The sequence below is a fragment of the Lycium barbarum genome, chromosome 11 (assembly GCF_019175385.1).
Source record: "Lycium barbarum isolate Lr01 chromosome 11, ASM1917538v2, whole genome shotgun sequence".
NCBI classification, from domain to species: domain Eukaryota; kingdom Viridiplantae; phylum Streptophyta; class Magnoliopsida; order Solanales; family Solanaceae; genus Lycium; species Lycium barbarum.
The window spans coordinates 10,774,315-10,790,635 of record NC_083347.1 but is presented as its reverse complement, the minus strand read 5'-3'; the positions used below and the strand labels follow the sequence as shown (position 1 = coordinate 10,790,635).

At 35.5% G+C, this 16,321-nt stretch overlaps 1 protein-coding gene across 2 annotated transcripts; it reads right to left on the bottom strand.

Annotated features, from left to right (window-relative positions):
* Positions 1–295: 295 nt before the first annotated feature.
* Positions 296–12,089, bottom strand: LOC132616525 (serine/threonine-protein phosphatase 5). Of its 2 annotated transcripts, XM_060330978.1 has the most exons (13): positions 11,803–12,089; positions 11,030–11,199; positions 10,837–10,908; positions 9,728–9,878; positions 8,513–8,725; positions 6,100–6,208; positions 5,901–6,018; positions 4,193–4,340; positions 3,470–3,718; positions 2,294–2,419; positions 2,069–2,169; positions 1,112–1,186; positions 296–916 (listed from the first exon to the last, which is right to left on the bottom strand). In XM_060330978.1, exons 1-13 carry the CDS (start codon positions 11,882–11,884, stop codon positions 857–859), a joined length of 1,674 nt encoding a protein of 557 aa, XP_060186961.1. In that variant the 5' UTR covers positions 11,885–12,089; the 3' UTR covers positions 296–856. The 2 variants fall into 2 exon arrangements, with proteins under 2 accessions (XP_060186961.1, XP_060186962.1); XM_060330979.1 differs by lacking the exon at positions 8,513–8,725 and having other exon boundaries at positions 11,803–12,085.
* Between the last annotated feature and the right edge of the window lie 4,232 nt (positions 12,090–16,321).

Here is a 16,321-nt window from a genome sequence, read left to right as displayed (position 1 = left end):
AATCACTATATTTTGATATATTTAGTTACGAATATACCTCCTAGAGGTGTAAGTGTAAGATTATCATGATACAAAGGGTGTAAACGTTTGATTTTAAAATGTGGAGGAAATGAAAACTGAGTCATATTACAGGGGTATACATTGCAATTAAACCTTGCTTTTTACCAGCTCAAAGACTTGGAACCTTGTCAGAACTAACACACATTTATTTCCACATAGGATAAACCTGAATTAAACAAAGAGACTAAAAAGTTAAATGTTTTTCTGGAGCAACACTTCCTTCAGGAAGATTCAATGGCACAAACTTTACAAATTGATAGAATTTGCATCCACTCATTACAAGCTGTTAAGTATTATTAATAACGAAACCACATTAGTAGGAAACACCAGTGATCAAGGACCAGTAATCTGGCCACAGGCACGGAGACAAATTACAATCCAATTATCAAACAAACGTCGTCACAGTGACACTTACTGACAGGTGAAAAAATTACAGCCTGATTTAATTAAAGGGAATAGAAAAATGAAAAAACCAAAATTCGACTAATTAAAGCTTCCCAATTTGGACATTCTAAGAGAAATGAGAAGTGCGACAATCTTACACAGAGGAACATAAATAATACAGGGGACAATCCACCACACGGCATTGTTATTGTAGAGAAGTGTTTACACCTTAATCAGAACAAACGAGGTAAGGATCCTCACAAGCTGCGGGCAAGTCAGGGAGTTGTCCAAATAATGACACTGCAGCTAATTGGCTGGAAGCAGCTCCTCTTCTGCCTCCTGATGTGTGTGCTCTCGGTCAGTGAGACAAAAGGTTGCATCAATTGTCATACTGAAAGTTAGGTTTCAGAGTTTAAGAGAACATCCGAAGGAAGTTGTTGGCATATGCCATCGGCTTGACATCAGGATGTGGCTGCATACAAGGCAAAGCAATGAAGAAGAGAAGAGTTAATCCAGTCTTAGCTTTAAAGCATGACGATAACATGGTAAAAACAATTCCTGAAGGCAACCCATGAAAGGAGATAAGAGACATGAGGAGTTTCTATGCATTGCTAAAAGCGCCACTATCAAAGAGTAAAAAGGACATTTCAAGATAAAAGCCACTGACCACTGCTGAAAATGTCACAATATTTGGCTTCATCTCGGGAGCCTCAAACCGTATAAAAGCACCCTTGTTACCCATCTGCAACATGCAAAGTGGTTACATTTGAGGATATTGGTTAAATCATTTCCATCCACATCAAGGAAACTTCATATAGAAAACACTAGTTATACAAGCAGTAATTATTACAAATTTCAGGATCCTTGCTCTATTATTCGAAACAAATTTATAGATAACACAGTTCCAGCTACTATAAAATTGTCCTGTCAGCAAAGTAGCAGATATTATGACTATACCTGTATATATTGCAGTCAGTTTACAACATACCCAGTGTAATCCCACAAGTTGAGTCTGGGGAGGGTAGTGTGTAAAATCATATTATGAGCAAAGCACAAACCTTGCAGTGCTTAACTGCACCAAGAAAGACTTCAAGGAACATGACACCATGACATCCATCAAATATGTTGAAAACGGCATCTATCAAAGTTGTTGACAAAGTCAATGTCTAACAAATTCCAAATCTACCTCAAAGCAGAAATGCCCCTAGAAGTTCTTATCTTAACAGAGCATTGGAGTACAACCTTCAGGAGCAAGGCACATAACATCTTAGTTGTAGTTTCATATCCTGCAGCTTTGACTTGCCACGGCACAGTTGCTGTAGTTATAATTTCCATATTTTTAATATCCTAAATGAAGCAATGAACTACCAGCTGATTCAAATGCTAAGGCACAATCTCTTAGGGCTTTCCGCAGGCACAACTTCAATGCTAAACTTGACCGAGAAATCACAGATATACAAAATACACACAGGAAACTCCATAGAGGTTTGGATGAAATGTTACATTTCAACCTAAAGGAAGCTTTTGAGCTGAAGATGTTTCTTCACTTGCAATTCGTGATCTTAATTGAAATAGCATGAGCTCAAATAAGTTCCTGAGAGGGGAATAGCTAGAGACAAGTTACCTGGTCACAGTAATTTGGAGCAGAAAACACCGTTATGAGCTTTCCATCATGCTCAATCTCATAACCTTCATCCTTCACTTCATGAGATCGGACCACTAAATCTGCAAGTAACCACACTTGTCAACATCGAATATATGTAAATTCCATCACGCGAATAGAAATAGACTGTGTCAATTCTCTGCACGGTCCAACAGCAGAATAGGAGAGAAAGGAAAAGATCAGTACCTAGATTATTTTCCTGCAAGAATCTTTTAGTTACATCTCCCCCAAAAGAAAGACCAACACCTCGTTTACTAGGTCCTCTACCAGGCTGAGGTTGTGGATCACTCCACAACAATTCACACATTAACCCTGAAGGAGATCAAACGAAGCCCCAGTTATAACCTAATCAACTTGGTCATGTTTACTATGTATGACCAACAACAACAACAACAAGAAGCCCAGTATAATCCCACCATGTGGGGTCTGGGGAGGGTAGAGTGTACGCAGACCTAACCCCCACCTTGAAAGGTAGGGCGGCTGTTTCCGAAAGACCCTCGGCTCAAGAGAGGAAAACAGGAGAGGAAAACAAGACAAAAGGTCAGATAGGACCAAGCATATCGAAAACAATATGAAAACAAGAAATAACAAAAGCGAGAAAGTCATGGTAAAACAGTCCGGAAAGAAATGAGCATTAACTACTATAGATAAATAAGATAACCAAAGTACAACGGCCCAACAAATATAAGCAGCAATCAAATGGCAATAAACAAATGAGCAAAACTACAACTACTATGGTGAAAGGATAAGCCACCTAGCCTTCTATCCTAATCTGAATCCTCCACAACCTCCTATCTAAGGTCATGTCCTCAGTGAGCTGAAACTGTACCATATCCTGTCTAATCACCTCTCCCCAATACTTCTTCGGCCTCCCTTTGCCTCTCCTGAAACCATCCATAGCCAACCTCTCACACCAAGGTAAGAAAATAAGCAAACAGCTGTTTAACAAGTTTGATAACTTATCAAAGAAGTTGATAAACTAATATTAACTAATACAGATGAAGCAGAACTGCAGAAAGCTCCACTTTGCTGGGCTGACAAAGCATGGATAAAGACCAGAATAGCTGCCTTTATTTCAAAATAATATTTGAGTCTGGACTGAAAGTCTTCACTAGCATGTACCAAGAAAGTGGCTTGCAGGAACAATGTGCCAAAAGATGATAAACTACCAAGCAAATGAGAATGGAAAATTTTGATATACAAACTTGGTAGCATGAATAGTTTTTCCGAGCTGTTTTTTTTTTTTTTTTTTTAGGCATTAATGAGCTCAGAACAGAGTAACTAGAACATGTGCTACAAGCAGCAATAGCATACTGAAAGGATATTATACATTTATACTTCTCTACTTTCATCAGAACTTACCCTCCTCCGGGGGCTCACAAAACCGGTCAATTGCTCTAATATCAGAGAGTTTCACCCCATCAACACTGAAAAGACCTCCATGTACGACAAAGACTTTCCCATTTATGACATGAGCCAAAGGTAAGCAACAGAACACTTCCGCAAAGAGTTCCACAAATATTTCACTTAACTTGGATCTGACCTCGCCCTCAAACCCATATATTTTGTTCATGCTCTTGCTTTCATGATTTCCTCTCGCAAGATATATAGCTGAAAATTTGAAGTTGTTAGCAAGATACAATTGGCCCATCAGAACAACATTTACACACCCAATGAATAATTGCAAAAACAACACATTAATTCTTAGGACATGCTATAGAGACCTTGTGGCAAAAATCAAATCTATGAAATCAAAATCTTAGCTTTGATTAGAGCTTGAGGTGTTGCAATATCAGAATCTCAAAACAAAAGCATTAACACCCCACTTAGATGTAACATAGACCCAAAACAGCACATTCACTTACTTGTTATGTCTAATTGATGTACAAATAAAAAAGAGATAGAAATAGAAAATCAGTAAAGGAAAATGAACAACGACTCAAACAGATCATTGAGGTTAAAAAGATAGGGGACTGGAACTTGCATCTAAAAAACCTTTAAGTTCCACCCAATACTTGATCGGAGTAATAATATAAAAGAACCCAAGCTTACAACATCAAAGAAGTGTGAAAGCAAGTGGTCTACCTGATGGACACATGCACTTGAAGGCAAATAATGTCACTATGACCTCTAGAGAGAAAGACCCTCTATCAACAAAGTCACCATTGAACAGATACGGATTATCTTCTGATGGAAGCCCATTGAGCTCGAAAATGTTTAGAAGGTCATAAAACTGTAGCAACATTAGAAAATGAAGAAAAATTCAGCCATGTTGAGACTTATCGCTGGCAAAAAGGAAAGGAGCAAGTCATTCAGCCAACGAATTGTCTTATCACTATATATAAAGAGCAGGAAAGAGAGAATAAAAGACTAAATGATATATCATTCAGCCAAGCACAGAAATAGAAGACCCAACGAATTGTCTTATCACTATATATAAAGAGCAAGAAAGAGAGAATAAAGGACTAAATGATATATCTTGCAGCACATATACAAAGTCAAACAAGTGCTCTTTAGGATCTGTTCCTTAATTGAATGAGAAAAAACAACTGTTTTACCTAATCTTACCGGTTTTTTTTTCTTTTTCTGGTCAAGAGTATTCCAGTTAGCTTGACAATCACAGAAGCAAACAGAAATTTCATTCACGAGACTAACTTGGGTGCCTGTAAAAGGGATTCCCAGGCCTCTACTCGATTGATCATCTTAACAAGCAACTCCGATAAAGATAAGTAAAGGAAGCGAAAACAAGAGATGGAGGTTGAGGGTGAATCATGAGGAAAGGATACATTTTATTTAGAGGTCTTTGGTACAGCGATTTGGGGAAGAGCCTAAAACAACCGAAGGTTGGATTGGTCTGGAAGTGGTCAACTCCACATGGTTGTCAACAGTTCAAGGTAGAGGGGTTTCTTAAATTCCTCTCAAAAGGGGACGCTGGCCATCATACCAAGCAAAGATGGTGTTTCGAAAGGATGGAGTAACTCACTGATCGGCGAGCAACTCACTGGTTTAGGAGAAAGTCGGGGTTGGTGTTGGATAGAGCCTGGATTAGACTGGTCGGCTTGCCAGTTCAGGCTCCTTCACAACTTCTACCACAATAAAATGAGTTACGAAAGATGAAGGTCCCAGTCTGGTTAAAAGGAAGGTGAAGATGCTTCCCCAAGTAGAGAGAAGTTGAGGGTGGGCCCACTAAGTGTGTCACAAGGAGGTCCAAATTAAGATTTCAATGAGGAAGGGGACTGGGATGTTTTGCACGTGTGACGAGAAGTATAAGAGGAAGGGCCTGCAGTTCAGATATGGAAGATAGCCTTACGAATTAAATCGCATAGCAGTAGTATTTTAGCTCAGAAGGAGCTCTATTCTTCAATTAGGGAGGGGACAAAAGGGACAAAGATGACGAAGGGAAAAAGCCCATGATCTCTAATAGGTTCCAGCGCCTTCAATTCAATTACAGGATGGAGTCACCTCAGAGCCACTTAGAGCCCTTCTTTTCTGACAAAAGGATCCACCCTTATGCTTCTCCAGAGAGATCGGTGAACCAAGCAGCACATTTTTAAAGAAATAAAAAATTTCCGGTTTAGCTATTCTTGCATGTAAGAGCATCACTAGCAAGCACCAGGGAATTCTCGGGCTTTTTATAAATGCATGTGTATTGGTCCATATCATTTGCCGACATATAAATCTCATGCCAGATGGGTGAGATGAAACTGGAAAAGAACAAAAAGGACAAGAAGCTAATGATAAATATGACAGCTACAAGCTTTAAAAAGGCATCCGTCATCAGGATATTCATTACCTGACCATGTACATCACCACATACAGTGAAGTGCTTTCCTTCGGGAACAACGATGTCGACAAGGGAGGGCAATGCTCGCAACATATCTCTTGTTTGCAGTACTATTTGGTAGGCATATCTATCAAACGAGCAAATATCGAAAGATTAAGGAGCGTGTCAAAACTAAAGAGAAGATTACGACCATGTAAATGGAACATACCTCTTATGTAAATTCTTCTGGTTTTTGAAGTCATCCAGCATCTTCTGCACAAAATCTAATGTTACAACATTTCCCTCTATTCTTGCACCAGTATATTGAGGCTCCACTTCTACAATTTAAAGCACCAAACCAACATGTAAATTCAGGTGCAACCAAGGCAGCAGATTTCTCATTAACTGGATTAGATGAAGCATAGGCAGTATTAATAAGTTTAAACCACTGACAAATTGCAAGTTCCCCAGCAAAGACTCGATACCAGGAGGTGGTCTTACTTCGTGCAGACACAAATCATGTAGAGAAAAGGTGTCTCACAGCATAAAAGGAAAATCTGAAAACGTTTTAAGGGAAAATGATCGCACGACCTCTAAGATTGTTATATATATCATATGTAAAAACAAAGCTGATACATAAAAGCGAGGAAGAATCAGAAGGATGAAGCATCAGAACATGCACACATCCAACATGTCCAATTCTGCTATAATAGTACAACAAACCCATTGTGATCCCAGTTCTGCTAAAAGAGTCTTTACATTAACGGTAAGAAAGGCAAAATAGGACACAGCAAAAGGTAGTTTGGTTGGGAGTCTATAGCAGTTACATTGTATAAGTTTTTTGGGAAGTGTATAATTATAGAATGAACTCCTGATTAAATCCTAACCAAATCACTGATTAATGCTTATCATATAATATCTTAACAGGTAAGGAGATTTAATCTCTGCATAAAATCCAGCATTAATTTATACAATGTTAAGGTTGCTACTTTGGTTTTCGTCACAAACTTTTTTGCTACTTTGTTTTCCTGATAAATAATAACTGCATAAGTTATGCGGGAATCTATAAATTATTGTATGCAGGACGGGATATGGAATAAGAATGAGGGGATTAGTAATGCATGGATTAAAAAACAAAAATGACAAAACTAACCATCATAACAACATACCCAGTGTAATCCCACAAATGGGGTCTGGGGAGGGTTGGATGTATGCAGACCTTAACCCTACCTTTGTGAGGTAGAGAGGAGGTTTCCGATAGACCCCCCCCCCCCCCCCCCGAAAAAAAAACACCCCCGGATCAAAAGAAATGAAATCAAGGCAGGATTGAAAAGGAAATAATGACAGCAAAATAGCAAGATGAACAAAGCAAAGGAAGCAACAGGTAATGCCTAAATTTGAAGAAAAAAAATACTATGTGGATCTTAACTAATACTACTAAATAAGGAGTAAGCAGAGGAGACTAGCCCCCTGCCTCTCCCATGTAAAAGTACGACAACACTCGGTTACCTACTACATTTCTACCCTAATCCTTGACCTCCATATCTTCCTATCTAGGGTCATGTCCTCAGTAAGCTGAAAATGTGTCATGTCTTGTTTAATCACCTCCTCCCAATTCTTCTAAGGCCTACCTCTACCTATCCTAAAACCTGCTATAGCCAATCTCTCACACCTCCTTATTGGTGCATCCATGCACCTCCTCTTCACATGGAAAACAAACTTTTATATTGTTTATAAAAGTAAAAAAAATATATATATTAAGTTATACATTGTATCAAACTAATTAGCAATATATCGAACTAAACATTCTGCCAGAAATAATTTCTGCAGTACTAATCTCTTTGTTACTAATCCCTAGATTACTAACCCCTGCATAACTTGTCTCTAAACCGAACGATCCCCAAAAGCACAACACAAGGGATGAATGCCTTCAGCAAGAGGCAGTTTACAACTCTAAGCATGAAGTTCAAAAGGAGACCTAGTTAGCAAAACATTGCTGTCTTATTTCACACAGAAGCTTCCAACAAAATACAATAAAAGATGTGATCCAAGCATTGAAATATATCGCGATGATGATGGGGCAAAATCTGTTAGTTGTTCTGAGTAAAGATACAGTACTAACTTATCAGAAACTCTAATGGTTAGTAAGTATAAGGATGATTTGGTACTCTAGGCAATATCGGGTTACCAAGGTGTAAGAGTTAACACCATACTCATATGGCCCTCAGAGGCCAAAAGAAGAAACTACAACAACAACAACATGCCCAGTAAAATCCCACAATGTGGGGTCTGGGGAGGGTAGAGTGTACGAAGACCTTACCCCCACCTTGAAAGGTAGGGAGGCTGTTTCCAAAAGACCCTCGGCTCAAGCGAGAGCCAAAAGAAGAAAATAACAACTAAAAACACTGAATATAGAGAGGGAGGAAAATGATTTTAGTTGGTTAAACATAGAACAAAGCATCAATCAAGCAGGGATAGATTTCAATCTAAATGCAATGCAATATAAATTAAAATACAAGCATTTGGTCCAGTTTGCAATAAGTCCTTGTTTAACTATTTCTAGGTTATGATGGATTTCCTTTTTTGGAAGTACCATTGACTTGGGTTATTTACTAAACTTTTTTTCTTAAAAAGGTTCAAACCTAATTCAAGTGTTCGACTCTTGGTAAAGAAACCATCATTGCAGCGGCCCCATCGAAATGTTACCAAGACCAACAATAAGGCTGCCAAAGCTCCTGCTACCACCATTGTGGCTGCCTTAGTCCCCATATATACCACCAGTACTGCCATTAGTGCTGCTGCCGCTGATACAGCAGTTACTTTGGTGGAAACATATGACGAGCCAGGGCCTGACCCTATAAGGATGAAATAGGTAAATTTTACTATTAACATTTACTTTTATAAGAATGAAAATTATATGGACTAACATTATAGGTTAAAAGTTGACTAAAGTCTAAAGATCTTTATTTTGTCCTGTTATTTCCAATGAAGGTTTATTGTTCAATCATCTAAAGGGACAGACCCATATTCAATTAACGGGGTGATTGACCAAAAACTTACTGTACTAGGTGCTAAAATTTGAGTTAGAGGGTTCAGCATTTCCTGAATGGGACAGGAGGCTTGAGCAATGACTAAATTAGAACAAAGTAGTTGGAAGTACTTCGTTAACAACATCTTGTAATGTTCATACAGACAGTAAACAAACAACATATCATCATCGGCAGCAAACAATAATGTATAAAACATCAAAAGGATTTATTATTCATTCTGTTATGGCTACATCAAATGGACCATCTGAAAGAGGTGGGGAAGAGGAAAAGGAGAGTTTCCGTAGATATGACATTTTCTACCATCGATCATCAGGAAACTTGATGTTGCGCACAATCTCAACCTCTTCAATGAAAACAATCTAACCAATACCCTACAGACAGACTGTACAGTTACCAATTTCAAAAAAAAAAAAAAAAAACCCTACAGACTGGGAAGTGAGAACTAAACTACTGATGCATCAGGTGTCACAAAAGAGACATAAACCCCTACTTATAAGTAGAGCTCCTGGCAATAAATTCAACATATTGAGCAAGTCTCACTCCTCAGTAACTGAATCATTGTGTATGGCAACAAGAAGCAGTAGAAATTAAGAAAGGAGAGGCAAAGAGGCCTTTTATTATAGTAACCATGTCCCGAGCACCATGCAAAATGTCATGACATGTAAATATTTACCCAACAACTATAGCCATAGATGAAACAAGAAAACTTAGTGCAAAGTCGTGCTCGACAAAGAAATTTCCTCTGTAACCCAGATACCTTCTGTAAGCATAAGATAAGGAAGAAACATCAGCTTGGAGCTGTCATACCTACGGTGTGATAATCAATAGTGTCAGCTACTGAACGTTTCTGAGATTCTGGGACAGCAATAGCTTCTTCAAATTTTAGCTTCATGACAGCTTTCTCACATTCCTTCAATTTCTTAGTAGCATCTGGGTCATTTGGACATAACTTCTTGACCTGAGTGAGACAATGGAGCAACATAACCCGAAAATTAGCAGATAAGCAGGCATCAACCAAAAAACAGACTTCAAAAGAGACATGCAGACAGCATATTCAGAGCACACAAATGCAGAGGAAACATTGAAGAAACCACTGGGGAAACAAGACCATAACTTAAGTTCTCCAAAATATTTGTCCACTTTTATGGCTCATAAGGAATTAAAAACTGTCATTTTATGATAGGTCTTTAATTTTGCCTTTTCTAGAGCTGACTTTCCTACTTTTGTAAATTTCGCATCCCCTGGATGCTTTGTTATTAATATACCACTTATTTCATCAAAAAGGAATTAAAAACTGTCATGAATGACTATTGCTACAAAAGAATAAATTGATGACCTCTATCGTCGAAAAACAGTAGTCCATGAAGATCACTTGAGATCTCTTCCATTTTCGAAACACTAAAAATGTGCAGAGGGTTGTGCATATATTGCTTAGATATCAAGTATCGTTTTGGACTAATGTTTTCAAATGCATCATAGAGAGAAATCTTTCTATGTGTTGGCTAAGCTAAAGACAAAAAAATCAGTGCTGTGGTACACCTGCCAATTAACCCAATGACCAGTTCCCTGGGCTAGAATCTCTCACAGGAGAAGGTTTGATGTACATATGAGTTCAGCCTTTTTCCACCATTACATGAACTATCAAAAGAACAAGTTGCTAAGATAATCCAGTGCAAAAAACACCTAATGAACAAACTCTTTCAGTTTAAGAGCTCTCCGGTGCACAGGTAAGCTGATGACATAAAAACGAAAAAAAAAAAAGGGCACACCTCAAAAGTAAATCCCAGTCAAAACACTTAAGCTGCAACATATTCCTTTGTACCTTAATTAAGGTTGTAAGAAATAAAAATAAAAATTGACAATACACGAGCAATTTGCAGCTGATAGCTGAAGAAGTTACAAAAACCAATACCAACCTGTTGAAAATCTTTGAGTGCGTCTTTGAACTTCCCCATTGCCAAATACGCAGCCCCTCTCCTATAATAACCCTGCAAGCCCAATCAAAACACATCAGCAATTAAGCACATAGCAACATAAACAACCTACAGTTCAAAACAATAACAAAAAAACACAATTCTTTTCCAATATTTTCACAATTGGAAACTTAACCTTTGAATATCTAGGATCAATTTCAATAGCTTTAGTTCCATCCTGTATTGCACTGCCATATTCCTCCAATTTAGTATGAGCAAACGCACGATTAGCCCAGTACACCGCATTCTCGCCGTTCAACTCAATCGCTTGTGTGTACAGATCAATAGCTTGTGAATACTTGTGCCCTGAAAAAAACACATTGAAATCATAAATATACTTATAATTCAGGAACGTTAATACTCCCTCTCTCAAATTTACATGGCACACTTTGAATTTTGACAGTCCAAACAATTTAATTTTGACCGTGAATTCAGGCATGGAATCTTCAAGTTTTTTGAAACAAAATTTGCATACTTAAAATCTACGTAAAAAGTACTATAAGTCACAATAATTGATAATTCAAAATATTTAAAAGATGCTCCCTTCTTCCATTTTTACTTGTCATGTATTGAATTGGCACGCCTATTAAGTAGCCAAAAATGACAATTTTACTATATCACCCTTAATTACTGCTAAGCAACCTAATGATTGAAAGCAATAAAACATAGTTTACAAGTTGTGCATCCACTAAGAATATCTTGAACTTTGCAACCTAATAACTAATAATAAGGGTAAAATAGGTACAAAATAGTAAATTATCACTTAGTTCTCCAACCCAGACAAGTAAAAATGACAAATCTCAAAATCCAAAAGGTGCCACATAAATTGGGACGGAGAGAGTAATAATAATAATAATAATAAGGAGGTTAGATTAAAGTTCGTGTTGTTTTATTCTTTTTGTGTTTTACCTTTGAAAGCTTCATTTGCCTGTTGTTTGAGTTGTTCAGCACGAGAGATGTTTGAGTTGTTCTCAGTTTCCATAGTGGGCATAATAATAATGGTGATTTGGAGGCTGTGTGTTGTATTTTGTGTGCAATCACAATACAGGAACTTTCATGAATTATTTTGATGGTGTTTGTGTGTGTGTGTGTTTTTTGGGGGTTTTGTGAGAGAGTTGCTAAAGTGATTTCAAGCCCTAGATATGTCCGGCTCCTCCTACAGTCCTACTCATGCTAATTTTACTACTACTACACTTTATTAGAATGATGACGTTGCAGAAAATTGAACCGGTAAGTAGACATATAGTTTACACGTAATTGAAAAAAAAAAATTAAACCTAAATATAGTATTCTTAACACAAGAAATTTTTATAAATAAGTTTTCTGAAAATGTGAAATTTGTAATATTGAAAAATAAGAGATAACTAATACTATAACAAAATCAAAATTACTTATATTAACAATAGATATAACTTAAACTCAAAATATATATATATATATATATATATATAATAAAGAAAGATATGTAGAAATACCTCATGTACTTTGAATGGATGAAATGATCCTATAAAAATTGTCTATATATGTTAATTTTACAAAAATTATTTGATATTTTGAGTTGATATCTCCTAAAAAGTCGTATTACTAACACTAGAACTTTATTACTATATGGAAATTTCTACTTTTGAGACCCTCCATATAGTTTTTCAACTAAGTGGTGATTTGTCTAACTAGGAGCCCGATGGATTGGCTTATAAGCTGTTTTCAGCTTTTTTAAATGTTTGACTAGCCAGCTTAAAGTTATTTTGTGCTTAAAATAAGCCTAAAAAAATAATTGAGCCCGTTTGACTTAGCTAAGCTGAAAACAGCTTATAAGCTTCTTTTTTCAAGCCCATCGAAACAGGCTCTGGCACTAGAATGCAGCCAACCAAAAATATTGACGAAATTTTTGCTACAGCTTAACAATCTGACTTGTTAAACAGTGCAACTGTGTAAGATTAATTCTTCACAAAATTATCCAGAAGACTAGTCAATTTAGTATTAAATAAATTTTGCGTTACTATTTTAAGAAAATACCTTTTTAATTAAATTGTACGTAGACATATGTTTATTATACTAGCCATATATGCCCGTGCGATGCACGGGCCGAACATGTTTATTCACTTTAATTAGCCAGTCTTTAAGGTTTGTATTTTGGAAATAACTTTAAAAATATTCTAATTGTTATTATATATAGCAACATATACAAAATGTATTTCATATACCATCACTTTAGCTATAATTAGGAGATGGAGTTTAAAAATTAAAAATATATGATGGAATTAAGTCTTTGAGATGGAAAGAGTCGGACTTTTTTCTCATTGTCATGAGAATGAAAGTATATTGGATTTTTTAAAAGCAAAACTAATAAAATATTTTTATTAAATTATTTCAAAAATATATTATAATTTTTTTTTATTAACAATTATAGATAAAAAGAATTGTTACAAAGAAATCAAAGTTAGAAAAATATATGTTATCTAGTAAATCACCAAATTTTAATTCCGAAATAAAAATATAAAGTAATACCTTTTATAAATGTAAGGAAACAATAATCAGAAAATGCAAAAGAGAGTAAAATAAGTAAAGTATTGACAAAAAGACATTCCCTCCCTTCACTTTTACTTGTCCACTCTGTTCTTCTTATTTTACTCTTCACATTAATTACTAATTTTCAAATCATTTTCTAAGGCTATTGAGATTATACATACACTAATAAATATGGATATTATGATAAAATATATACTTTATTTATTAATTCTTAAAGAACGCGAAAATTCAAAAGTGGACAAGTAATATGGGACGGAGGGAGAACTTCATTTATTTACAATTTCAATTGATTTTTGTACAACTTATTGTTGATGTGTTCATCCATTTGGGCGTTTGTTGTTAAAAAAAATTGTCTTATTTTGGTTATTTCTGTCTCTTTTTATATTTAGTAAGTTGACAATTCAAATATCCTATATGGATATTATGATAAAATATATACTTCATTTATTAATTCTTAAATCACGTGAAAAGTCAAAGTGGACAAGTAATATGAGATAGAGGGAGTACTTCATTTATTTATAATTTTAGTTGATTTTTGTACAACTTATTATTGTTGTGTTCATTCACTTGGGCGTTTGTCGTTAAAAAAAAAAATTGCCTTATTTTGGTCGCATCTGCCTCTTTTTATATTTAATAAGTTGACAATTCAAATATCATACATGTTAAGTTTATAATTACAAGATTCAAAGGATATTTTATTATATTATACCCATTTTTAATGTAGAACCATGAGATTTGAAAGTCTATCTTTATTTCTTAAACTTCATATAAAGAACGTGAAAAGTTCTACATGTCAAGTTTATAATCACAAGATTCAAAGGATATTTTATTATATTATACAAATTTTAATTTAAAACCACAAGATTTGAAAGTCTATCTTTATTTCTTAAACTTCATATCTAGTCAAACGTAGACACTTAAATTGAGATAAAGGGAGTACATCCCAAATGAAGGAAATAAAAGGATAATTAAGACATTGTGGAGTTGTGGGGACTTAAAAAGTAAACACACAAGAGTTAAAAATGCATAGAAGAAATAAATATGTGTCGGAGAATTAAAATTGAAGTGCATGCGTGTATACATGAGAAGAAAATAAATATGCAGTACTTTGGCATACATCCACGTGGGATTTACTAATTCTTAAAGAACGTGAAAAGTCAAAAGTGAACAAGTAAAAGTGCACGGAGGAAATAAATTGGTGTAAGCGAATTAAAATTGAACTGCATATGCCTGTACATGAGAAGAGAATAAATATTAGGCAAGAACGTAAAAAGTCAAAAGTGAACAAGTAAAAGTACACGGAGGAAATAAATGTGTCGGAGAATTCAAATTGAAGTGCATACTTCTATACTTGAGAAATGAATAAATATTAAATACTATGACATATTAGAAGTGTCCATGTGAGATAGGAAAATAGTTGGGTAAAGTGTACAAATTATATAGCTTATGGTATAAACATTCATTGCGGGTACAATCTGTGAAGCTTTTGGTACAACTGTTTAAAGCCGTGGTCGTCCCTTTAAGGGACTTATATAATAGAAAAATGTAAAAAGCCAAAAGTGAACAAGTAAAAGTGCACGGGAGGAAATAAATTTGTGTAGGAGAATTAAAATTGAACTGCATATTTCTATGCATGAGAAGAGAATAAATATTCAGCTAGAACATGAAAAGTTAAAAGTGAACAAGCAAATGTGCACGGAGAAAATAAATATGTTAAGAATGTAAAAAGCCAAAAGTGAACATGTAAAAGTGCATGGAGGAAATAAATTTGTGTAGGAGAATTAAAATTGAACTGCATATGTCTACACATGAGAAGAGAATAAATATTCAGCTAGAACGTGAAAAGTTAAAAGTGAACAAGTAAAAGTGCACGGAGGAAATAAATATGTCGGAGAATTAAATTTGAAGTGCATACATCTATACATGAGAAGGGAATAAATATTAAGTATTATGACATATGTCTATGTGAGATATAAAAATAATTGAATAAAGTGTACAAGTTATATGGCTTTTGGTACTTTTTCTATAAGAATGTAAAAAGTCAAAAGTGAACAAGTAAAGTGCATCGAGGAAGTAAATTTATGTAGGAGAATTGAAATTGAACTGCATATTTCTATACATGAGAAGAGAATAAATATTCAGCTAGAACACGAAAAGTTAAAAGTGAACAAGTAAAAATGCACGGAGGAAATAAATATATCGGAGAATTAAATTTGAAATGCATATGTCTACACATAAGAAGGGAATAAATATTAACTACTATGACAAATGTCTATATGGAATATAAAAATAATTGAATAAAGTGTACAAGTTATATAGCTTTTGATATAAATATTCACTGCGGGTACAATTTGAAAAGCGATGGGTAGAAGGAGGGAGTGTTGTGTTCGTCCCTCCTTGGCACTTATTATATATAGAAAATTATATTAAAGGTGTAATGTTCAATTATTACCAGACAGTCTCTTATTTTTTCCTTTTCTTGGATCTTCTTTCACCTCAAAATAACAAAAAGAAAAGTGAAAATTAGAGGTCTCGGGTTCGAGCAGTAAGTATGGAACTTCCCCCGAACGGACTCTATGCGGCACGAATCCGAATTTAATCGGGCTCTAATACGAATATTGAACTTTTTTTTGCGCAAATTGCCCTTCATTTGGGGTGGTCTTTAATTTTTGCCCTTCAAATTGGTAATCTTTAATTTATACCCCTCGCCTAACACCCCGAGGTTGTGGGTTCGAACCCCAGCTCAAGTAAAAAAAAAAAAATCCACTAGGCAAAATTTGGGCCTCAAAGGCAGAATTTCAGAATTTCTGCCCATGCAAATTCTGCCTGTGAGGCCCAAGGCAGAATTTAGATGGGCAGAAATTCTGCTTGTGAGGTGTAAATTCTGTCTGAAAGGTAA

Coding starts and splice junctions, on each gene's coding strand:
- LOC132616525 (XM_060330978.1), bottom strand. CDS start 11,884: ATGCCCACTATGGAAACTGAGAACAACTCAAACATCTCTCGTGCTGAA. Junction 11,200..11,802: donor GGCAAATGAAGCTTTCAAAG/GTAAAACACAAA, acceptor TGTTTTTTTCAG/GGCACAAGTATTCACAAGCT. Junction 4,341..5,900: donor GTGGTGATGTACATGGTCAG/GTAATGAATATC, acceptor ATGTTGCTACAG/TTTTATGACCTTCTAAACAT.